Source organism: Mobula birostris, chromosome 2 (genome assembly GCF_030028105.1).
Source record: "Mobula birostris isolate sMobBir1 chromosome 2, sMobBir1.hap1, whole genome shotgun sequence".
In the NCBI taxonomy this organism is placed as follows: domain Eukaryota; kingdom Metazoa; phylum Chordata; class Chondrichthyes; order Myliobatiformes; family Myliobatidae; genus Mobula; species Mobula birostris.
The window spans coordinates 147,817,207-147,839,475 of record NC_092371.1 but is presented as its reverse complement, the minus strand read 5'-3'; the positions used below and the strand labels follow the sequence as shown (position 1 = coordinate 147,839,475).

Genomic DNA, 22,269 nt, shown 5'->3' with positions numbered 1-22,269 from the left:
TTATCTCACAATCTTTGATCCAAATTGAAAAGGGATATGCAATCACTAAATTTTGTGCATTTTGGCTCTTAAAGTCTGGTCTGGCCCCTGAAATTCCTGTGCCAATATAGATTCCTGAAATTTTTGGTGTTGACAAAAAATTTGGTATGATAGAAGTGAGACATCTTGAAACATGGGATATATCTACAAGGGACATATCCAACCTGTTTGGCACAAGGATTGAGATTATTTGGGTTGTTTCCTTCCTCTAGCTTACCCTTCAGTAAAAGGTTCAATCTCAAATCACTTTCTATTTTCTGCTCTTTTCAACTTGAACATCCATGAAATGTTATGCTTCTCCAAAACTATTCCCACTAAATTATTAACAACCAAAATTCCCTTCTTCAGCCAAAAACTGGCCGTAAAAGAATTTTCTCCTCTACTTCATGGACTCATGTCCTATTCTGACAGCAGGATCCTTCTTTTCATAAGGGTAACCCCTTGACCTTGGTCCTCTTGGGCAACTGTCTACTCCACACCAATCCACTACTCTAAAATCCTACAAACGATGTAGACACCAAAATTGTGCCAATTTTACTTAGAACTGCCTGCATCTCTCATCCAGGTGTCCATTGATGTCAGCATATTTCAACTATCTATTCAAATTTCCTAACAATATGTGATTTTACAAAATGCAGATTCTTTTCCATCTTTCCTGATCCAACTACAGTCTTTGACTCTGCTATCTATGTCATATCCCTACACTGTCTATCCACCACTGTCCTTCTGGATGTATTCACACTTGCCTGGGAGTATTCTCTCCAGCTGCAACCAAAGAATTATCAAAAAATAAAATCCAAGGCTGCAGTGTTACCTCAGCCATCTCTTATCTATCCATCATCTCTAGCAGCTTCATCCAAAAGAGGAAACATCCAGCATTAGTTCCAATCTGTGAAATAACAACTCTTTTACCTCACCATTACTACACTGGACTCTCCAAGATCTTTACTTATTATTCCTGAATTAGGAATTTCTTCTATACGATTATAATTGGTAAGTTTTGAGTACCCATCTTAAACTATGTTCCTTAAGCACTGTCCCACTCCCTGCCAACTGCGTTATTCACAAAACTTGATTGGGTTCAGAGGTCATATCTGTGTCACAATGATGACAGTCAATTTCTAACATGTAATATCCACAAAGTCAGCCCCTCTGCGTAGGATTGCCTGCTGCTTAAACCCAGACGCATGGTTTTGCTGCCTATCACCAGTTCCTTGTATTCCCAATGAATACCCTTTTATTCTACTCTCTGTCAATATGGTATACATTGAGACAGTGTACTGATTTTTTTTCATTAAAAGGTTGATCTAAAGAAGTTATTGTCTAATTATTCTATAGGCTAGCCATTAATTGGTCAATAAATTACTAAAGAAATTGGCTGGATACATTTAAAAGAAGAGTAAAACCTCACCAAATATAGAGTTACTTGTTCAACACTGATGCAAGTTCCTTTCATTCAAAGAAATCTTTTCAGAAAAAGAAATACTGTTTATTTTCCCACACTGTACTTTTAAGGTATATGCAGCTTAAACATTTTTGGCATGGTTTTAAATCCAGTCCAAAATAATAACTGGTTTTCCAGCTGAAAGATCTCAATTGGCCCAACAATCTTGTTTATCCAGTTCACATATTATAATTTGGTCCAACTTGGCACTAAATAGATTATTAATTACACTTAAAATAGACTGTGACAAGGCCAGTAAAGCTATTGAGGCTAACAACGGCAGATATAATAAGGATAAGAATGTTTTTCTTCCAACTGGCAGGTAAACTTGCAGGCAAATAGTGAAAAAATTATTAAATTTCCTATTACTGACATCCTGCAACATCAGCACAAAATAATCTCCCCAGTCCCATTTTACTTTCTATTTCTGCGAAAGCAAATTTTGACCTCAATGACAATAGACAATAGGTGCAGGAGCAGGCCATTCAGCCCTTTGAGCCAGCACCACCATTCACTGTGATCTAGTAGAAATAAGTACTTGTGTGAATGTTAATTATTATAACATATTTTAAATGTACTTACATCAATTTTGCTTCTGTATTGTTTTGGTATTATATTTTTCACTATCAAAAACAATCTCTTTACTTAATATTGTTTTGATGTTGATAATAATAGCTTTCTTGAGTTTAGTCTCAGAGCTGCTCAACTCAAAAATATGCCTAGTCTGTTGATTGAAATTTGTAACCAGATGGTGACACAGTTATAAATTTATATTCTTATAGGCAAGACTATCATTAAAATACTGTTTTCTAAAAGCAAAGTTTGAGAAAATTTAAATTTGTATTTAATTCAGAGTATCCTGCTAGATGTAGATTGCTAAGTTATTAACAATATTTACATTTTCTTCATTTAGTTGTAACCTGCCCATCAGGAATGTCAAAAAATAATGGCTAAACAAATATCCCACGTTAAACACATTATATTATGTAACAATTTTATGAATCAGCAGATCAATTAAATAACAGTTCTAATTTAATTACAAGCATAACAAAAATTAAACATTACGTATAAAATCTAATTGGCATTCATACCTTCAGGTATCTTTTATATATAACACAACTCACTGAAATACACAAAGAAGAATGTGATAATCAGGCCTGAGAGTTTTCAGTTGTGGACTGAAATTTCAATTACTGAAACACTCACCAATGTCTGTAGAAAGAGGAAAACAAAGCAAAATACTGCAGGCAATGGAATTTTGTGTCTTCTGAAGAAGACCTGAAGAAGAAAGACCCATTATTTATTGACATCCCTGATGGGCAGATTACAACTAAATGAAGGAAATGTAAATATTGTTAATAACTTGGCAATCTACATCTAGCAGGATACTCTGAATTAAAAGCAAATTTAAATTTTCTCAAACTTTGCTTTTAGAAAACAATATTTTAATGATAGTCTTGCCTATAAGAATATAAATTTATAATTGTGTCCATCTAGTTACAAATTTCAATCAACAGACTAGGCATATTTTTGAGTTGAGCAGCTCTGAGACTAAACTCAAGGAAGCTATTATTATCAACATCAAAACAATATTAAATAAAGAGATTGCTTTTGATAGTGAAAAATATAATACCAAAATAATGCAGAAGCAAAATTGATGTAAGTACATTTCTACCTTTCTCTTCCATGGTATTTCATCATACTCTACATATTTCCTGAGACACTGATTTCACCTCCTTCCCCACCCCCAGGCAAGTTAGATGTCTAATTAAAGTAGAAATGCTTCTGCATGAGGTCATGCATTGCAATGCACTGGATAACACCTGGAACTGTTACCCAGGTTCAATGGACTGATCAATACATTGATTCCAGTATACAGCATATTCTACATTTGTGTGAAATTCAGCTATAAGGGGAAAGAAAGTGCTTTGATGAATGAATGTTGCTTTAACACAGTGAAAATAATGAACACATTATCACTTGCAAGCAAAGACTGTCCTCAGATTTATGATGCACATTTGGACAATCACTTGATTTCCATGACAACAGATTCAATGGTGTTATAGAATGATACGACGATGACCTTTGTGGCCATTAAGAATTACAGATTGAGCATCCAGTAGCCTCATTTGTGAAGGGAGTGCAAGATTTGAGAAGTGCTATGTTCTAACTCTTGTGCTCATTACTTTCTATTTATAAGACATTCCTGGTCTGCCACATAATGAATGTTAAGCAAAAGAAAAACTTTAGACATGGAAATTTCAGAGCAAAAACAGACAAAGGTGGAAGCATTATAGCAGGTCAGACATAATCAGTGAGGAGGGAAAAAGAATTAATATTCTAGGTTAAAGACCCACCATCAAAACTGGAAATGTGGAAAGGCAAGTACGTATTACGTTGCAGAAAGGAGGATGGAGACATAAAAGGAATGCCAGTGAGAACATGCAGAGCTGTCATGGTAATTATTACCTTAAAAACATAATGACATTTGGTGTCAGAAGAAATAACTGAACTAAATTGAACATAAAGGTACAGCCACATCCACGTACGGGGGGGGGGGGGGGGTGCAATAAAGGAGTTACCAAAGATTGTTAAATTCAATACTGAATCTCAGTGTTTGACCTACGTCATTAGTATCTTATGTTACTCTAATGAAGCACGTTGTGAGCTCATCATTTTTTCTACCCAAGTGTATGGTGACATATACAAACTTTGGTAAAAATTTAGAGCATTGAGTAGGTCAGACACTTCTTCTATTCTCTCCAAGTTCCCTTTCTCTGCAATTTAACATATGCTGGTCTCATCACTTATCCAGGTCTGATGCAGTGCCTTTGACACAAAATACTGGCTATATTTTTCAGTCTACTGGTGCTACACAAATCTGCTGAGTAATTATAGAGTTTTCTGGGTTTTTTTTAAAGTCCAGTGTAAAGATGTTGTACCTGTATTATGGGAAAAAGAGCAGTACATATAAAGCCTTTATATTCTCTTGAAACCCTGTCATAATTACTTTGGTTCTGTTTTCACTAAGGAGGACATAAATAATCTTCCAGAAATAGTAGGGGACAGAGGGTCCAGTGAGATGGAGGAACTGAGCGAAATAGATGTTAGTAGGGAAGTGGTGTTAGGTAAATTGAAGGGATTGAAGGCAGATAAATCCCCAGGGCCAGATGGTCTGCATCCCAGGGTGCTTAAGGAAGTAGCCCAAGAAATAGTGGATGCATTAGTGATAATTTTTCAAAATTCGTTAGATTCTGGACTAGTTCCTGAGGATTGGCGGGTGGCTAATGTAACTCCACTTTTTAAAAAAGGAGGGAGAGAGAAACCGGGGAATTATAGACCGGTTAGCCTAACGTCGGTGGTGGGGAAACTGCTGGAGTCAGTTATCAAGGATGTGATAACAGCACATTTGGAAAACGGTGAAATGATCGGACAAAGTCAGCATGGATTTGTGAAAGGAAAATCATGTCTGACGAATCTCATAGAATTTTTTTGAGGATGTAACTAGTAGAGTGGATAGGGGAGAACCAGTGGATGTGGTATATTTGGATTTTCAGAAGGCTTTTGACAAGGTCCCACACAGGAGATTAGTGTGCAAACTTAAAGCACACGGTATTGGGGGTAAGGTATTGGTGTGGGTGGAGAGTTGGTTAGCAGATAGGAAGCAAAGAGTGGGAATAAACGGGACCTTTTCAGAATGGCAGGCGGTGACTAGTGGGGTACCGCAAGCTCAGTGCTGGGACCCCAGTTGTTTACAATATATATTAATGACTTGGACGAGGGAATTAAATGCAGCATCTCCAAGTTTGCGGATGACACGAAGCTGGGTGGCAGTGTTAGCTGTGAGGAGGATGCTAAGAGGATGCAGGCTGACTTGGATAGGTTGGGTGAGTGGGCAAATTCATGGCAGATGCAATTTAATGTGGATAAGTGTGAAGTTATCCACTTTGGTGGCAAAAATAGGAAAACAGATTATTATCTGAATGGTGGCCGATTAGGAAAAGGGGAGGTGCAACGAGACCTGGGTGTCATTATACACCAGTCATTGAAAGTGGGCATGCAGGTACAGCAGGCGGTGAAAAAGGCGAATGGTATGCTGGCATTTATAGCGAGAGGATTTGAGTACAGGAGCAGGGAGGTACTACTGCAGTTGTACAAGGCCTTGGTGAGACCACACCTGGAGTATTGTGTGCAGTTTTGGTCCCCTAATCTGAGGAAAGACATCCTTGCCATAGAGGGAGTACAGAGAAGGTTCACCAGATTGATTCCTGGGATGGCAGGACTTTCATATGAAGAAAGACTGGATGAACTGGGCTTGTACTCATTGGAATTTAGAAGATTGAGGGGGGATCTGATTGAAACGTATAAGATCCTAAAGGGATTGGACAGGCTAGATGCAGGAAGATTGTTCCCGATGTTGGGGAAGTTCAGAACGAGGGGCCACAGTTTGAGGATAGAGGGGAAGCCTTTTAGGACCGAGATTAGGAAAAACTTCTTCACACAGAGAGTGGTGAATCTGTGGAATTCTCTGCCACAGGAAACAGTTGAGGCCAGTTCATTGGCTATATTTAAGAGGGAGTTAGATATGGCCCTTGTGGCTACGGGGGTCAGGGGGTATGGAGGGAAGGCTGGGGCGGTGTTCTGAGTTGGATGATCAGCCATGATCATAATAAATGGTGGTGCAGGCTCGAAGGGCCGAATGGCCTACTCCTGCACCTATTTTCTATGTTTCTATGTTTCTATAATTTTATAAGGCCAGTTACTCCATGGAACCACTGAAAGGAAATCCCATCCTTCATTGCAGGAAAATTTAAGAATTAGATGAAATCATATGGAAAAAAAGTCTCAAAATTCAAAACAAAAGTTGAAATTCAAAGGTCAATTCATGTAATAAAACAAAAACAAAAATAAATTTATATATATTGTTCTTAATATTACAACCAACAGACTCTGTAAACTCTGCTGTATCCACTTCAAAAGATACCCAGTACTGCTAACAAGAACCTGAAAGTCAAATGGAAATTTACAGGCTCGCTGACCAAAAATATTAATTTTATTTTCACTCCCTACATATACTACCTGACCTGCTGGGTATTTCCACCACTTTTTTTTAAAAACCAGTTTTTCTTTAACAATCCTCTTAAACATTACCGAAGCTGAACAGCCGCAAAACCTGTTTTTCATTCTCATCTATGAAAAATCAATGTTAAGTAGTAGGGGCACAAACTTGTTACTGATTTTACACCCAACACCTAATTTAGCAAATCTGTGCTCTATAGAAATTAAGGCTTGGGTTATCCCTCACGGAAGATTTGGAAAATTACCTGATCATCTAATTAAATTCTAATGTGAATTAGTGGAATCCCTTGAGCAGGTTTCCGAGGTGGTTATAGAGAAGGAGTTTCGAGGACCAGATTTGTGAGAACATAGAAATACTAAAGTTAAAATATTTTATTCTATGATTGTTGATCCATTTGCTTTAGGTGCAGAACTCTTTCCCAGATAGTGTAACGTGTTTACATTAAAAATCCATTTGCACACTTACAAGCCATTTATTACATAGCCTAGAATTAACCAATATTGCTTAGTTTGTAAAATATGGTGTTTGTGTCAAATCTAAGCATTCTACTGCAGCCTGGCAACTAGTGCTGAACACGCTATATATTTGCAGCGGTATGTTGTATTCCTTCCAAAACTCGAATCAATCAAAGTTTGAGACCACTTAAGAGCTACCAATGAGGCACAAAGTTCTAGGCAGTATATTTTGCCATGTTGTAGCAATAGAAAGTGCTGCAAATTGTAATGTAATATTGGGAACAACTATACTATGATATTAAGAAGTTACAATTGCAATAGAGTTGAAAAAAGGTTTTCATGACTTAAAATTGTATATAAAATTTTGATACCACAAAAACAATACTTACATTTTTAATCTCTCCCTCTCCCAGTGCAGTGTAGTGCCCTCCTGTTTCAAATCGTCCATCACTGTCCCTGTACCTAAGAAAACAACCAAGGTAGCATGCCTGAACAACTGGCGCCCTGTCACACTCACCTCAATTACAGTTTAAGCAACTACATTGGGAAGCTGGTTGAAGACTACATCTACAGCAGGCTACCACCCACAATGGACACTACAAATCACCTACCAAAGGAACCAGTCTACTGATGGCGTCATAGCCACAGTACTACACACCATCCTCACTCTCCTGGGGAAGAGGGATGCATACATTAGAATGGTGTTCCTGGACTACAATTCAGCATTCAACAACATAATTCCCTCCAGACTTGACAGGAAGCTCAGAGACCTTGGCCTGCATCCTGCCTTGTGCAGCTGGATCCTGGACTTCCTATCAGATCGCCGACAGGTGGTAAGGATGGGATCCATCACCTCTGTCCCTCTGACCTCCAACACAGGTGCCCCCAGAGTTGTGTCCTGAGTCCCCTCCTCTATCCCTTTACATCCCCAACTGTGCTGTCACACACAGCTCCAATCTGCTGATGAAATTTGCAGATGACACGACATTGATCGGCCTTATTTCTAACAGTGACAAGACAGCTTAGAGGAGAGGTTAACACCCTGACACAGTAGTGCTAGGATAACAACCTCTCCCTCAATGTCCAGAAAACTACAGAGCTGATCGTGGATTATAGGAGACAGGCTCGCTCCGATCAGCATCAATGGGACTGCAGTTAAGAGGGTGAGTAGCTTCAAGTTCCTCGGTATACACATCATGAAGATCTCACCTGGACTGTACACACCGGCTGTGTGGCAAAAAAAGCACAACAGCATCTATTCACCCCAAGCGACTGAAGAAGCTTGGCATGAGCCCCCAAATGCACAGGACCTTCTGCAGGAGCGACATTGACAGCATCCTGACTAGCTGAATCAACACCTGGTACAGGAACTGCATCAACCTTGACTGCTAAGCACTGCAGAGAGTGGTATGGACAGCCCAACACATCTGTAGATGTAAACTTCCCTCCATTGAGGACATTTACAGCAGCAGATGCATATACAAGGCCTGGAAGATCATCAGGGTCACCAGTCACCCCAACCATAAACTGTTTCAGCTGCTTCCATCCGCAAACAGTACCGCATCATTAAAGTCAGGACAAACAGGCTACAGGACAGCTTCTTTCTATAAGCCATTAGACTTTTAAATTCACAAGTCTGTACATTGCGATGGTCTCATTACACAAAGATTTTACTCCCTCACATTGTAGGATGAATGTAAGACGTAAATAAATTCTAAATTCCAAATACTCATTAAGAACAATAAAGAGTACTGGAAACAGATTAGTCCAAACATTTCTTATAAATTACTCAGATCCATAGCAACAAGAGAAAGTGTCCTTAAAACTCAGTTAAACTGAATAGCAAATGTATTTTATAATTATTTTTCATTAAAATTTCTTATTTTTGCATGTCAGTTGTTAAATAATCATTCCAAGTTGATTCTTATATAATAAGTACATTTATATTACTTCCACCCTGGGCAAGCAAACATAATGACCCAAAAATTAAAGAATGCTATAGGGTCTCACAGCAAATAAACAAACCACTGGAGGAACTCAGCAGATTGAACAGCATCTGCAGAAGCGAAGGGATAGCTGACGTTTCTGGGTCTAACCCTGCATTAGGACAGTATTGTAAATGAATAAATAAACTCAACGTTTAGTTCATGGGCATTCCCATTAAGATCCTAGGAAAAGGTTGTGAAGAATAAGCTGCTTTGTTATCTGCACCTGCTATCTGGAATGGCATACGTAACAGGGCTTTGAAAGGGGCACATCTTGAAGATTGGGTGGAATGGTAGTGATCAAAAGCCTATGCGTGAGCTTTAATGTGTGGCTGCTGGGAGCACATTTAATATCATTTACTGTCCAAAAAAAAACATTAAAATGTAGGCTTTCAGTAGGGAGATGTATTTATGACCAGATGGTTATAATTTGAAGAACCTCATATCACCTGTTATAAAAAGGAACCATCAAATATTGAAAAAATTGAGATAACAACTAATGAGGAACTATTTTTATTTGTTATCTCATCTTGATCATATCAAAATAAAATATTAGCAAATTAATGTTAAGAGGCTGAATTATTAAAACATATAAACTTTAATCTACAAAATTCAAATGTGTTAAATATAAAATACACAAGTACCATTAGAATTGTACTTTGTAAAATTCAACTCACCCATATATAAAAAATGAACAATAAAGATATAGGGTGTAAATGACATTATTCTATTGTACAAAGCATGCTTTGGACTTTCCATTAACTTCAAAGAGTGGGGTAAAGGTCAGTTTAGAATGCAGAAAACTACTTTGTAACCAGTGTTAATCCCCGAATGAAAGTTATACACTTTAGGCAAATGTTTCCATCTCCTTAATACAGGAGGCTCGACTTTCAGAAGAGATACCAAAGTGGTACTGTAATTGCAAATACAATGGATGGCAACATAAACAAGTCAGCACTTAACAGTGCTGATAAAATTTGGTGTTTCTGCAATATTATGCAGATTTTTAAATTTTATTTCAGCTCAGTAGCTAAAATAAATAAATTAAAATGTTAAGGAACTTGTGTATATATAACATATACAGTATACAGACACATTTTGTATTCTCCAACTGTGGAGGAAGAAGCAGCTTCTAAACGTTAGCTGCAAGGTCAAGTATAAACTAAATCATGAATGTTCAAAATTAATAAAGACAAAAGATCAACCTCTCATGCAATATTTTCTTGAATTAATTTTTATTTTAAAAATAGGATCAGAATAAGGATCCTAAGGGATATGGCAAAATGCTGTTCTGCAGATATGAACAGTATAACAAGTATATAATATATACTGTGTTTGGAGTTTACCTTTATGATGCTGCATATTAATTTTGATGAGCCCATTGAAATGGTACCTCAAATGAATGACCTCAACAAAATGAATACAATTTCAATATTACAATAATGTCCTAAAATGCTTTCCAAAATATCAAACTACATGTTTTAACAAAACTGCAATTTACGTCATCGAAATTCTAAACACAGTATATTTTATATGATAAACATATCAGTAAGTGAATAAAAAGGTTTACCTAATATCAGGGTTCTGATGACATTAATCACCTGCTCGGATTTAATTCTTATCAGAAACCCTTAAATAGGATATGGCCTCAATCACTCATGTATCCAATATTTTATTTACACAATTTTTGACAAAGAATTACAAAAGGGAAAGAGACACTTTAATTCAGTTTGTGGGAAAATTACTGTCTCGGACCAGTAAGAATAAAACAAGGTCACATTTAATTTGTACATAAAATGACAATTATTTCTTGGTTCGCTGATTATTAAAAAAATTAACAGAAGTACATACTTAAATAAGCGACAGAATAATGTATGGGCACATACCAAAACAACAGTCTCAAACTTGACTGGATATAGCACATTGGTGTCTTATTGAGTCTGATCCTTCTCTAAATATCTATAAGATAGATTTGGAAAATTGCTGACTTTCCTTACCAACATGAAAGAGGGTCACAATCTTAAAAATACAGAAAATTTAAAACAATTATTTGTCTTAAAAACCTAATCAAATCAAGATGGTAAACCAAGAAATAAAAACTTGTCACATTACTTCAGGAAAATGAATTGCAAAAGAAAACAATTGCAACTTGGTGAGAAGATTTTAAGTCAAATCAAGCATCACCTTACAACTGCCATGGGGAAAAGCAGAACTGGGACAACATTCTTCTAAGTACCTTAAAGAAATATTTTACTTCAGCTAGCATTGTTTACATTTGGCAGTTTGGAAGAGAAATGATCTGCAATCATGTGTACATTTACAGCATGCAGTGCATGACATCTCATCACTTTCAAAAGGGATAATCTGTGCTCTCATGTAAAAACGCAGAGACTTATATTGTTTCTGTTATATACATATAAGTAGGTGGTGTCAAAAGGTAGAAAACTCTGGAGTGTAATAATCTTCATCCCAGCCCTAACCATTAACTAGAAAAAAGAAAAAAAATATATATTCAAGGCACAATCACCAAATGCTATTTCTTTTGAGGGAAGTTACTGACTTAAAGTAGCATAATAGACATAGGCAGAAAGTGCACAAAAACAACACTGTGTAGTAATGTACAATTTTTAGACATCCAATAAAAAGTCATTTGACCATTTAATTACTGATTACAAAAAAAGCCAACTTTTCTTTAAAATCAGAAAATAGGGTGCAAGCTCCAGAATGCATTACTGCATGGAATGAATTTTAAACCATGTTTTACTAAAAAAGCCCAATAAGCATAATTGAGCTAATATTCATATACAATGGGACCTTTACATTGAGACATTTGTTAACTGCGTACCAGTGCCAAGAAAGTTCCCATGAAACCATATACTATTGAAGGGGTAGGCAAAATCCTCACAAATTAAAGAAGTCTGGAAATTTCAGTGCGATTTACATGCTTGGTAGTTTTAAAATCTCAGAACCTTTTCCAACTTTTAAAGGAGTTAGGCACGGTTCTCATAAACCCAAGATGGAAAGTGTATGTGTGTGTGCTAAAAGCCACTTGAACAGATGGCACGTCTCAACCCCATTCCTGTACTATATCTTAAAATATTTCTTTTCTACTTACAATATACAATATTTGTGTGTACGCATAAAAGCGCCTGTGAAAACATAACTAAAATCAATCCCCTTTTCTAGTTTGCCTCATTTTTTCCTGATTGTGTAAGGTAAGCAAGAAACAACCACTCAGTCCAGTGCAATACAGTCTTTTTTGTTTGCCTCTACATTCAATAAATGGGAGAAGCAGCTTACAATTGCTTCACAAATGCGGGAACGTAAAGGGCCTTTTGTGCAATTCTTTGGAAAACTTGAATTGCAGGTGCCCAAACACACTTGAAGTCACTGCGAGTTCTCTGCAGTACACCTTGATTGACAAATGAGCAAGGACTTCATTACTAACTCGTGTGATTGTATATCAGTGTGTTTGAGGTTGGAGTGGGAGGGTGAGAGGGAGGCAGTAGCAGCTGAAATATCTTACAAAATAACTATTAACATGTATTTCTGATGACAAATACATAATTATACATGCATAGTAATAATAAGCAGATAATTACACAGTAGTAGTAGTGCAAAAACTTGCAAACATTTTCTGATTGAACGAGTACATGAAATGATCAGAAATTGGAAATGCAGAACAAGTGAAATGAAAATTCTAACAGGCTTTGGTGGCATATATTTTAGGAATCCAATTAAGCTTAAGTCAGCTTTTAACATTCTTGCCAACTTAGCATTAACTTAATACAGCTCCAACTTAGTAAACTCATTGAAGAATCGGAACGTAATATAAATGTACAAACCAATCCAAGGACAGCACAGGTGCAACCACTTCCTTAGAAAAATGCAAGACAGAATGATATTGATCTGTTAAAATCCTGAACAGAAAACAAATCATACATTACATATCGATGAATTTCAACTCCAAGCAAATTAAGAACTAAACAGTTCTTGTTTAGAAAAATACTGACCAATGTACTTTACTAAAATTAACTGACCAGTGAAGACATTATGAACAGCAAATGTTATATATATATGTACATACAGGATTTTGAAAATCATCAATATGAATTCATTTCATCTAATTGTTTTGGCTAACTTCCATAAATGCTTGGTAGTCGCAAATAATTGATTAAAATGTAATGGTATTCCTATGATATCTCTCCATATATTAAAAAAATGAAGATCAGAAATTTTAAAGGCAGATTTTAAATGAACAGGTTTGCCAAATTCAATCTTGAACTATTAGCAAATCTGTAATGATAACTGTTTGATAAGTGCAAATACCAACCAGCCACATCTTTCCAGCCAGTAACTATACTCTACTTCCAAACAATTCAAAATCTGGAGTTATTCAGAAGATGACCACATGTATGCCAGAAAGCTAATATTCTAACAACACTGAAAATTTAAGTATGATAAAATGTACCAGACAGTTATGGGTGGATAGGAAACAAGATTTTCAGCTGTAGAGAAAAGTATTTTTTTGGATCAGTCCTTGCTCATTTTGCCTTCCCTGCAGGTGACAATGCAGTAACTTCAAGTGCAACAAACCCTTACCTGTTCTTGTCTAAACAAGAAGCCTGACCAAGTAGACAAAACCCTACAGATGTTTACCAACCTATCAGGTTGGCTTTTGCTTTTTCAGTCAGTTTCCGCAGCCTGCCTCGACTGGATGTTCCAAAAGTTAACGTGGAATCTTCAAACAGCAGCTGCCTTTGCTCCTCTTCTGAATCCTCCTCATTGTAGCATGTTGTCCGTCTACCTTGATTCCTTGTTTTCATGACAGATATAGAACTCATGGCCGCCTCAGTCCTTTCATCTTCTTCCACAGGTTCTATATGCTCAGCGGGCTCCATGGGTTCTTCTTGCTTCTTACTGTTGCTTCTCGTTTGCATCTTACGTTTAGCAAAAACTGTCAATTTGGATTTAGCTTGTAGACTCTTTCCTTTGGGTTTCCTGCCTCTTGTTGACTTCTTCGGCAAAGATTCTCTTTGTGTGTTGCTCTCTAAAGTAGAGCTGCTTTCTGAGGTAGCTTCTTCACCATTCAAATTAGATAAGTCTTTCTTTGCTTCTGTTTTCTTCATTTCATTCTCTTGTAGAATACTAAGTAGCTCTTTTTTACTTTTCCTACCTCTTTTCTTACCAGGTCCTTTAAAACTTTTAACCTCTTCTGGTTTCATACCAAGACCCTTTTTGACCGCCGATTCAGAGATACATGAAGTGTGCCCGTTTATTTGTGGGCTCTTCTGCACTGAGGATTCAGCTTTGATATTACCTGCACATTAAATGGAAAATAAATATGTAAAAACACAGATAAAATAGAATGCATAAACTATTAACAATTAAATTGCTTTTAAATAAGATTCTCATTTGATCATTGATTAACAGTTTAGGCTGAAGACAATTTTTATTCTTTAAGCAATAATCTGAGTTAATTCTTCACTTAAACAGACCAACAAAACAAATGATTTTAATTTGGCAATACTTAGCCCAATTTCCTCAGCCTCTGCACAACTCTTTTTTCATTTTTGAGAAACCCTTCTTAAGATACATTTCTTTTCCCATTCGTACTTGGTCACCTCTCCGAATTTCTTGTTTCTTATGTTGGCAATTATCTACCTCAAATGTGAAGCAACTTGGGATCTTCTGTAATTAAAGGAGTGACATTACAGACATAGTTACCCGTATGGTTTTCTTTCTGGTCTTCCAGGAATCACCTTCATAGATTTTAGCTCTTCCAAAAATTAGGCTTCCATGTTCAGTCCCTCAATGATCCTTATTTGCCCTTCCTGCTTTATCGGTACTACTTCTTTATATTCCGGTGCATTACTTTATAAAATCATAAAAACTTTAAACTCATCTTCGAGTTATTTTAAGCTTGTCACTTGTATGTTCCTTCAGCCTTATTTTCATACTGGTATCCTACTGGCCTCCATATCCAGCTATTTATATATTCCACAATTCCTTTGCCTAAACAATGATGCCAACGCTATCTGTTCCACTCTCCCTGACTCTCCAAAGCTTCTTTGTTTCCACTTCTAAAATATCCAGGAGGAAGTGGATAGCCTTAACCCTTTAAAAGCTAGCCATCTTGATGACAAAGCAGCTGAAATACATCAAATGGCCCGAAAATCAGAGTCAATTTTTTTTGTCAGAAGTTAGAAACATGACATGGAAAATGAAAATTTTCTTCCCTTGTTACACATTAACTTAACATTTAGAAAGTGAATTCAACTATTGCACAGGGTTTGCAGAGTAAGGAGCCCTCTATGAATGCAGTCCATTATTCTTCAAAAGGAAATATGACAATTCTCATATATCCGCACATCTGCGACTATCAATGGCCATTATTCAATGAGGAGGAAATAAAGATGAAGATGAGAAATTCAATGACAGAAGGCACAAGTACAATGGACATCATGATATAATTTCATGCCCCCTTTGGTGTAGTGCTAATAGTTAACCAGTCTGCTAACTTAGTGACGTGCTGGATATAATGCAATAGGTTACAGTATATAAACAGGTTATTCCCACTAAGATGTGATTATCATAACAATCAGATACTTGACTATTAGAAGTAACTGGCTGCTATTTGCCAGTTTAAAAAAAACTTGCCTTTAGGTTGTTTGAAGATTGTTGCTTTATTTCTACGTGTGTACCTCCTTTTCTGAGGCTTTTCACCTGTCAATGAAGTCTTAGCATTGTGTTTTGATTCAGATAGTTTGGGATTAAGGACATTGTTCTGTGCTTTCGATGGCTTAGAATTATTGTCCGCTAAAATATTAAACAAGAAAAGAAATTATGTCTTTTTATTTACCATTAAAGTAATCACATCTGATGTTTCCAATTAAGTTTTATTTTACAGATGCTGTAAAGCATCAGATATTCATAGCAAGATTTCCAGGATTAGTTCTTCAAGTCTATTCTTTTTACTTGAGAGGTTAATAAAACAATAATTCTGGGGACCCAGATAGCAGATAATCGGTTCCTGAGAATATTTAATTTTCTGTTACCCATATCAAGGGAGTCAATGGGCTAGACCACAGCATAAAACATGTTGGCAGACAAAATGGATTTTTCACATCTCACTGTTCATTGGGCACTAATCTTAAAGGAATCCCAAGCAAGCTTGGTGGGGAGGGAAGTGGTGATGGAGAGTGAGGTGGACAACTGAGCAACATTCAGGAGAATGGGGAGAGGGCATGAACCAATGAGTATGACAGAATGGAAGATCTAAATGATATTTAGTGGATGGACATTCAGGTTCCAAGTTTCAGAATCTGAACATAGTTTAAAATCAATATGGAAATAGCTCATATTTGCAATGACCCCAATCCAGTACAAATGTGATTGACTCAAAACTATCCTTTGACATAACATTGTAACCCATTCAGTTGTATCAAATTGCTAAACAACAAAGAAAAAAAATCAACTGCAGATGGACAACCATGCTGACGCTTTCAACAGTGCACACATCAATAATTAATGAAAAGCATTATCAAAGCACCGTCAATTGAAACATCATGGCTTGAGCCATCACAATAGAAGCATGCTGGATTAGCCAGAGTTTGAACCGATGGCAAGTGGGGAGAACTCAGAAAGGGTGTGCAGAGTTAGATTACAAGAGCCCCAAGTTAGAATAACGGTTTTCAAAGGACGGTCTTTTCAAAATGTAAAGGCTTACAAGAAACAAAAATAGCAAAGTACATAAAATGAATTAAGTACAATAGTTCAGCTAAAAATTAACATGGTCAATGGAGGCCAGGGGTGGCAGGCAAGGTGGACAATATGCCAGTAGAAGGATCCATTTTTTCCAAAGGTAGAGGGCAATAGGTCAGGTCAGAAATGCATAAAATGGCTGAGTCTGGTTTTACAAGGCCTAGGATTAGAGATAAAATTAAGAGGCAGATGATATTATGGAGCATATGGAAAACAAAGTATAGAGAAGGAAAAGTCGTGCCAAGATACAAGAACAGTGATGATCTTACTGAGTAGCGCAGCAGACATGCAGGGCTGAATGTCTGATTCCTGCTTACATTTTAATTGCAAACAATTCAGTCTGGCAGAAAGGCTGGGTGGGGATATGAAATGAAATTGTATAAATAAATGTTTGTCCATCCACAAATCTCAATTTCATCAAGATTAGTATTCAAAAAGTACAGAGAATAACACTTGTTTAAACTGGATTGCAGCAATATGCACTTGTTTTCCCCTCTACCATTTGAATTCGGTTTTCTTATACGTATCAGGTTGCAAGTGATCCTGTTAGTCACCATACAACGGGAACCTGAAGACAGAGGTTGAGTCTGGCTCTCACTAATAGCATCAGTCTCTTTGGCCATTTGCCTTTTCAAGGATAACACCACCTTATCTTATATATGCCAACACGAAGAAATCTGCGTATGCTGGAAATTCAAGCAACACACACAAGATGCTGGTGGAACGCAGCAGGCCAGGCAGCATCTATAGAAAGAGGTACAGTCGACATTTCAGGCCGAGACCCTTCGTCAGGACTAACTGAAAGAAGAGATAGTGAGAGATTTGAAAGTGGGAGGGGGAGGGGGAGGGGGAGATCCGAAATGATAGAAGACAGGAGGAGGAGAGGAAGAGCTGGAAAGTTGATTGGCAAAAGGGATACAAGGCTGGAGAAGGGAGAGGATCATGGGGCAGGAGACCGAGGGAAAAAGAAAGGGGGAGGGGAGCACCAGAGGAAGATGGAGAGCAGGCAAGGAGATATTGTGAGAGGGATAGAGAGAGAAAGGGGGGGGATAAATAAATAAGGGATGGGGTAAGAAGGGGAGGAGGGGCATTAACGGAAGTTAGAGAAATCGATGTTCATGCCATCAGGTTGGAGGCTACCCAGACGGAATATAAGGTGTTGTTTCTCCAACGTGAATGTGGCTTCATCTTGACAGTAGAGGAGGCCATGGATTGACATATCAGAATGGGAATGGGACGCGGAATTAAAATGTGGGCCACTGGGAGATCCTGCTTTCTCTGGCGGACAGAGCATGTGTAGTGCTCAGCAAAACGGTCTCCCAGCCTGAGTCAGGTCTCACCAATATATAGAAGGCCGCACCGGGAGCACCAGACCCAGTATATCACACCAGCCGACTCACAGGTGAAGTGTCGTCTCACCTGGAAGGACTATCTGGGGCCCTGAATGGTGGTGAGGGAGGAAGTGTTAGAACAGGTGTAGCACTTGTTCCGCTTACAAGGATAAGTGCCAAGAGAGAGATCCGTGGGAAGGGATGAGGGGGACGAATGGACAAGGGAGTTGCGTAGGGAGCAATCCCTGTGGAAAGCAGAAAGGTGGGGGGAGGGAAAGATGTGCTTGGTGGTGGGATCCCATTGGAGGTGGCGGAAGTTACGGAGAATTATATGTTGGACCCGGAGGCTGGTGGGGTGGTAGGTGAGGACAAGGGGAACCCTATTCATAGTGGGGTGGCAGGAGGATGGAGTGAGAGCAGATGTGCGTGAAATGGGAGAGATGCGTTTGAGAGCAGAATTGATGGTGGAGGAAGGGAAATCCCTTTCTTTAAAAAAGGAAGACATCTCCTGCATCCTGGAATGAAAAGCCTCATCTACGCTCTGTCCACCCGAGAAAGCAGGATCTCCCAGTGGCCACACATTTTAATTCCACATCTTATTCCCATTCTGATGTGTTAATCCATAGCCTCCTCTACTGTCAAGAACTCAGGCTGGAGGAACAACACCTTATATTCCATCTGGGTAGCCTCCAATCTGATGGCATGAACATTGATTTCTCTAACTTCCATTAATGGCCCTCCTCCCCTTCTTACCCCATCCTTTTTTTCTTTCTTTATTTATTTCCCCCTTTTTTCTCTCTGTCCCTCTCACAATAACTCCTTGCCTACTCTCCATCTTCCTCTGGTGCTCCCCTCCCCCTTTCTTTCTCTCTAGGCCTCCTGTCCCATGATCTTCTCCCTTCTTCAGCCTTGTATCCCTTTTGCCAATCAACTTTCCAGCTCTTAGCTTCATCCCTCCCCCTCCTGTCTTCTCCTATCATTTCGGATCTCCCCCTCCCCCTCCCACATTCAAATTTCTTACTATCTCTTCTTTCAGTTAGTCCTGACAAAAGGTCTTGGCCCAAAACGTCGACTGTACCTCTTCCTATAGATGCTGCCTGGCCTGCTGCGTTCTACCAGCATTTTGTATGTGTTGCTTATCCAATAACATAAAGGATTTAACTGCCAACCACAAACTAAATTATTTTGCAGCAACAGTTTTCACTTACTTGCACTTGCTGATGATGCAGCCACAAATGTCTTTGAAACAGCTGCCACCTCCCCTAATAAAGGTGATGTTTCAATCCCAGGAACCATACCCTGTCGTAGCCTTGTACTTCTGGTACGAGCCACTGTAGCAGATTCACCTGGTTTTCCATTGGCATGAACAACAGGGGACTTCATACTTGCTGATCTCACGGGCATTGATAAAGGTGAAGCTAGATATTCTGTCTTGGCTTGAGGTTTCAAAAATTTCCGTTTCCTTTCAGGGCTATAATTTAAAAACATCCTGTCATTGTATATTCATTTATGTCTTTTATGGACAGGATCCACATACAAACATTTTTAAAAATTATTGATCAACTTCTGTTCATTTTCTTCAAGGGAAGAGTTCAGAAATACCTTAGTACATCCAGACAAGTTGTATCTAATTTAAGTTCATATAATTTTATTTGTTTGAAAACAGTTAAACAAAGAAAGATAGCTAAGTTCCTAGAGTAATTTACAATGTTTCTTACTCTTTCAGAAATAAACTTTAACTTTTTTTTTTATCAACTATCATTCAACATTCAAACAACTTCACTATATTTAAACTGCATCAAAAATGCTATCAGTCCAATTGAAATAATTATCCGATCTTAATGTACCACATCACAGCATCACCCATGGTGCAGACCACAGTGCTTTGAGAGCACTTTCCAATTAATCCCATAGTTCTGCTCTTTCCCACTGCCTTAAAAATTGACACATACTTGAGAATAATCATGGAACTCTCACCAACATCTTGGCTCATTTTGAGTCCAAGGAGGGCCTGATTTCCAGTTTGACTTGAGAGCATGAATAAAAACCTCTGCTTTGATAAAAGGTTAGGTGGAAGGACATGCACAATCTGGCACAACTGGAATTGTCCATTGCTGCACCTCACTTTGTATTTTTGGTGGGCATTAATACCTTTTAGGACAAAGCAACACACATATCTGAACAATACACTCTTGAGACATAGATTTGATAAAATTGGGATTAATATATATAGATAGAGAAAAAAATATTGTTTGTTATTGATAAAATAAGGCAAAATTGGCCTCACTTCAATTTCTATTCATGGTTAATCTCCTCCAGCACTTATACAAAGTAGCAATGGAAGGTGGAATAAAAAATCTTCACAACAAATTGTACTCAACATTTTTCAACCTTGCAAGACCTTTTAAAATTTTTTACTTACTTAGCCCTACATATGAGGCCACTTTACCTGTCATATTCATGCCAACTCCTAGCAGAACAAATCCATCATTAAGGGCTTTAAAATGTTACTTCTACTCTAAATGGGATGCATTGAGATTATTTTGTCCAACAGATGGAAATATTAAAACCAGTAAAGGTTTTTCATTAAGAAACATGTGAGCACTTAGCTAATCATTTAACAACAGTTAGCTAATATGTTTGGAGATGCGCAGTTAACAGGTTTGTTAATTTTAGAGTAGTCACTGATAGCTTAGTCCTTTTACCAATTGGTCTGTTTCCTGAAAAGACATAATTGGATTCATACCTTCAAAATGACACCACTTTCAAGCACTCCCTGCAAAACAATGATACAAGTAATGGAAAAGAAAAGCAAGCTATTTACCACCTTGCCTACTCTGAATGAATATACCTTGATGCAGCACTGCTTGAGGGAGAGCTACTTCTTCTCCGCTTCTGCCTTTGTGTACACGGCTTCTTCCTTGAACAAAATCGAACTGCTGCCTTATAATCAGAAATGACTGAGCTTATGTGGTCTTCAAACAATGCTGACAACCGTAAACTCATACTGTAGATCTGGTGAGATTGAACATTTAGTTATAATACAACTCTAATGTCCATAAAAGTGTTTTAAATGTCTAGCTTTAAAAAAAAGTCTAATCAACAGTAAAACTACATTCCAGTTTATAACAATATATTTAGAATTTTTAAAAAATAAACAGTTTACGGGCATCCCAAACCAAGATTCTTTACATCATATATCCAAATATTATTCATTCTTGTGAAATTTGTAAAACTTAGTTTTTTTCAGCAGTATTCAAAAAGATTCATCCCATATCCTGGACAACTTATCTCTCAATCATTAATATAAAAAGACACTAATTGCTCATTCATTTCAACGTTAGTTGAAAATAAACTGCTGTATTTGGTAACATCATAACAGGGAATACTCTCCAAACAGTGACAGTGAAGAGCCTGGGGAAACCCTGAAATTGTTATGGGAACTATTTAAATGGAATACGAGAGAATCTACGATATCAAGTTATAGAATGTAACTCTATGGTGTCAACCAGAACTGCTGTACAATGAAAAGGTAGTAAGTTGTAATTTACAGGGCTTTGCTTGCAGCAAATGTACACCATGGTACTGAGAAGGATGATTTAATATGAACTCAAAGTTCTCATGAGTGCTGTACTTGTTAGATTGGCTATTTGGACTGAAATGTCATTTATAATAGTTTAACACTGGATATGGATGCATGAGGTCATCTAGATATTTTTAGCATGGTAGGTCTTAAATTTATCCCTGCCTTTTGTTCATATTAATTTGCGAGAGAGATTAATTTCCTTTGAAAAAAGTAAAATAGCATCCAAAAAATGATTTGTTTTTGTAATATGTAGGAGTTTACTTCGGAATGAGATGTGAATTTTTGGATTCTGGGATACTACAGAATAAAAGTAAAGATACACCGCTGAACAGCCACCAAATAGTCCAGGATGTATTAATAAATAGAATTGTCAGTAAGAATTGACCAAATGATAATAAAGGGCAAAAAGTGCTGTGGCCGGCTGGTGGTGTAGTAGCATCAGTGCTGGACTTTGGAGCGAAGGCTCCCAAGTTCAAATCCAGCCGGCTCCCTTGCATGCTTTCCATCCGTGCTGGGTTGAGCGTCAAGCTAGCAACTCGGCCTCGTAAAAATAAGAAAGCCTGCTAATAAAAAAAAACGCCGTCA

General features: G+C 37.6%; 1 protein-coding gene across 3 annotated transcripts in view; it reads right to left on the bottom strand.

The window, feature by feature from the left end:
• Window positions 1–9,581: 9,581 nt before the first annotated feature.
• phip (pleckstrin homology domain interacting protein) overlaps window positions 9,582–22,269 on the bottom strand; it is a 192,638-nt gene continuing 179,950 nt past the window's right edge. For all 3 annotated transcript variants that reach the window (XM_072250216.1, XM_072250215.1, XM_072250210.1), the window contains exons 37-40: window positions 20,950–21,113; window positions 19,307–19,569; window positions 15,664–15,822; window positions 9,582–14,323 (exon numbers count right to left, since the gene is read on the bottom strand). In XM_072250216.1, the coding sequence (XP_072106317.1) occupies window positions 13,659–14,323; window positions 15,664–15,822; window positions 19,307–19,569; window positions 20,950–21,113 (1,251 nt within the window). In that variant the 3' untranslated portion in view covers window positions 9,582–13,658. The remainder of the gene's footprint in view (window positions 14,324–15,663; window positions 15,823–19,306; window positions 19,570–20,949; window positions 21,114–22,269) is intronic.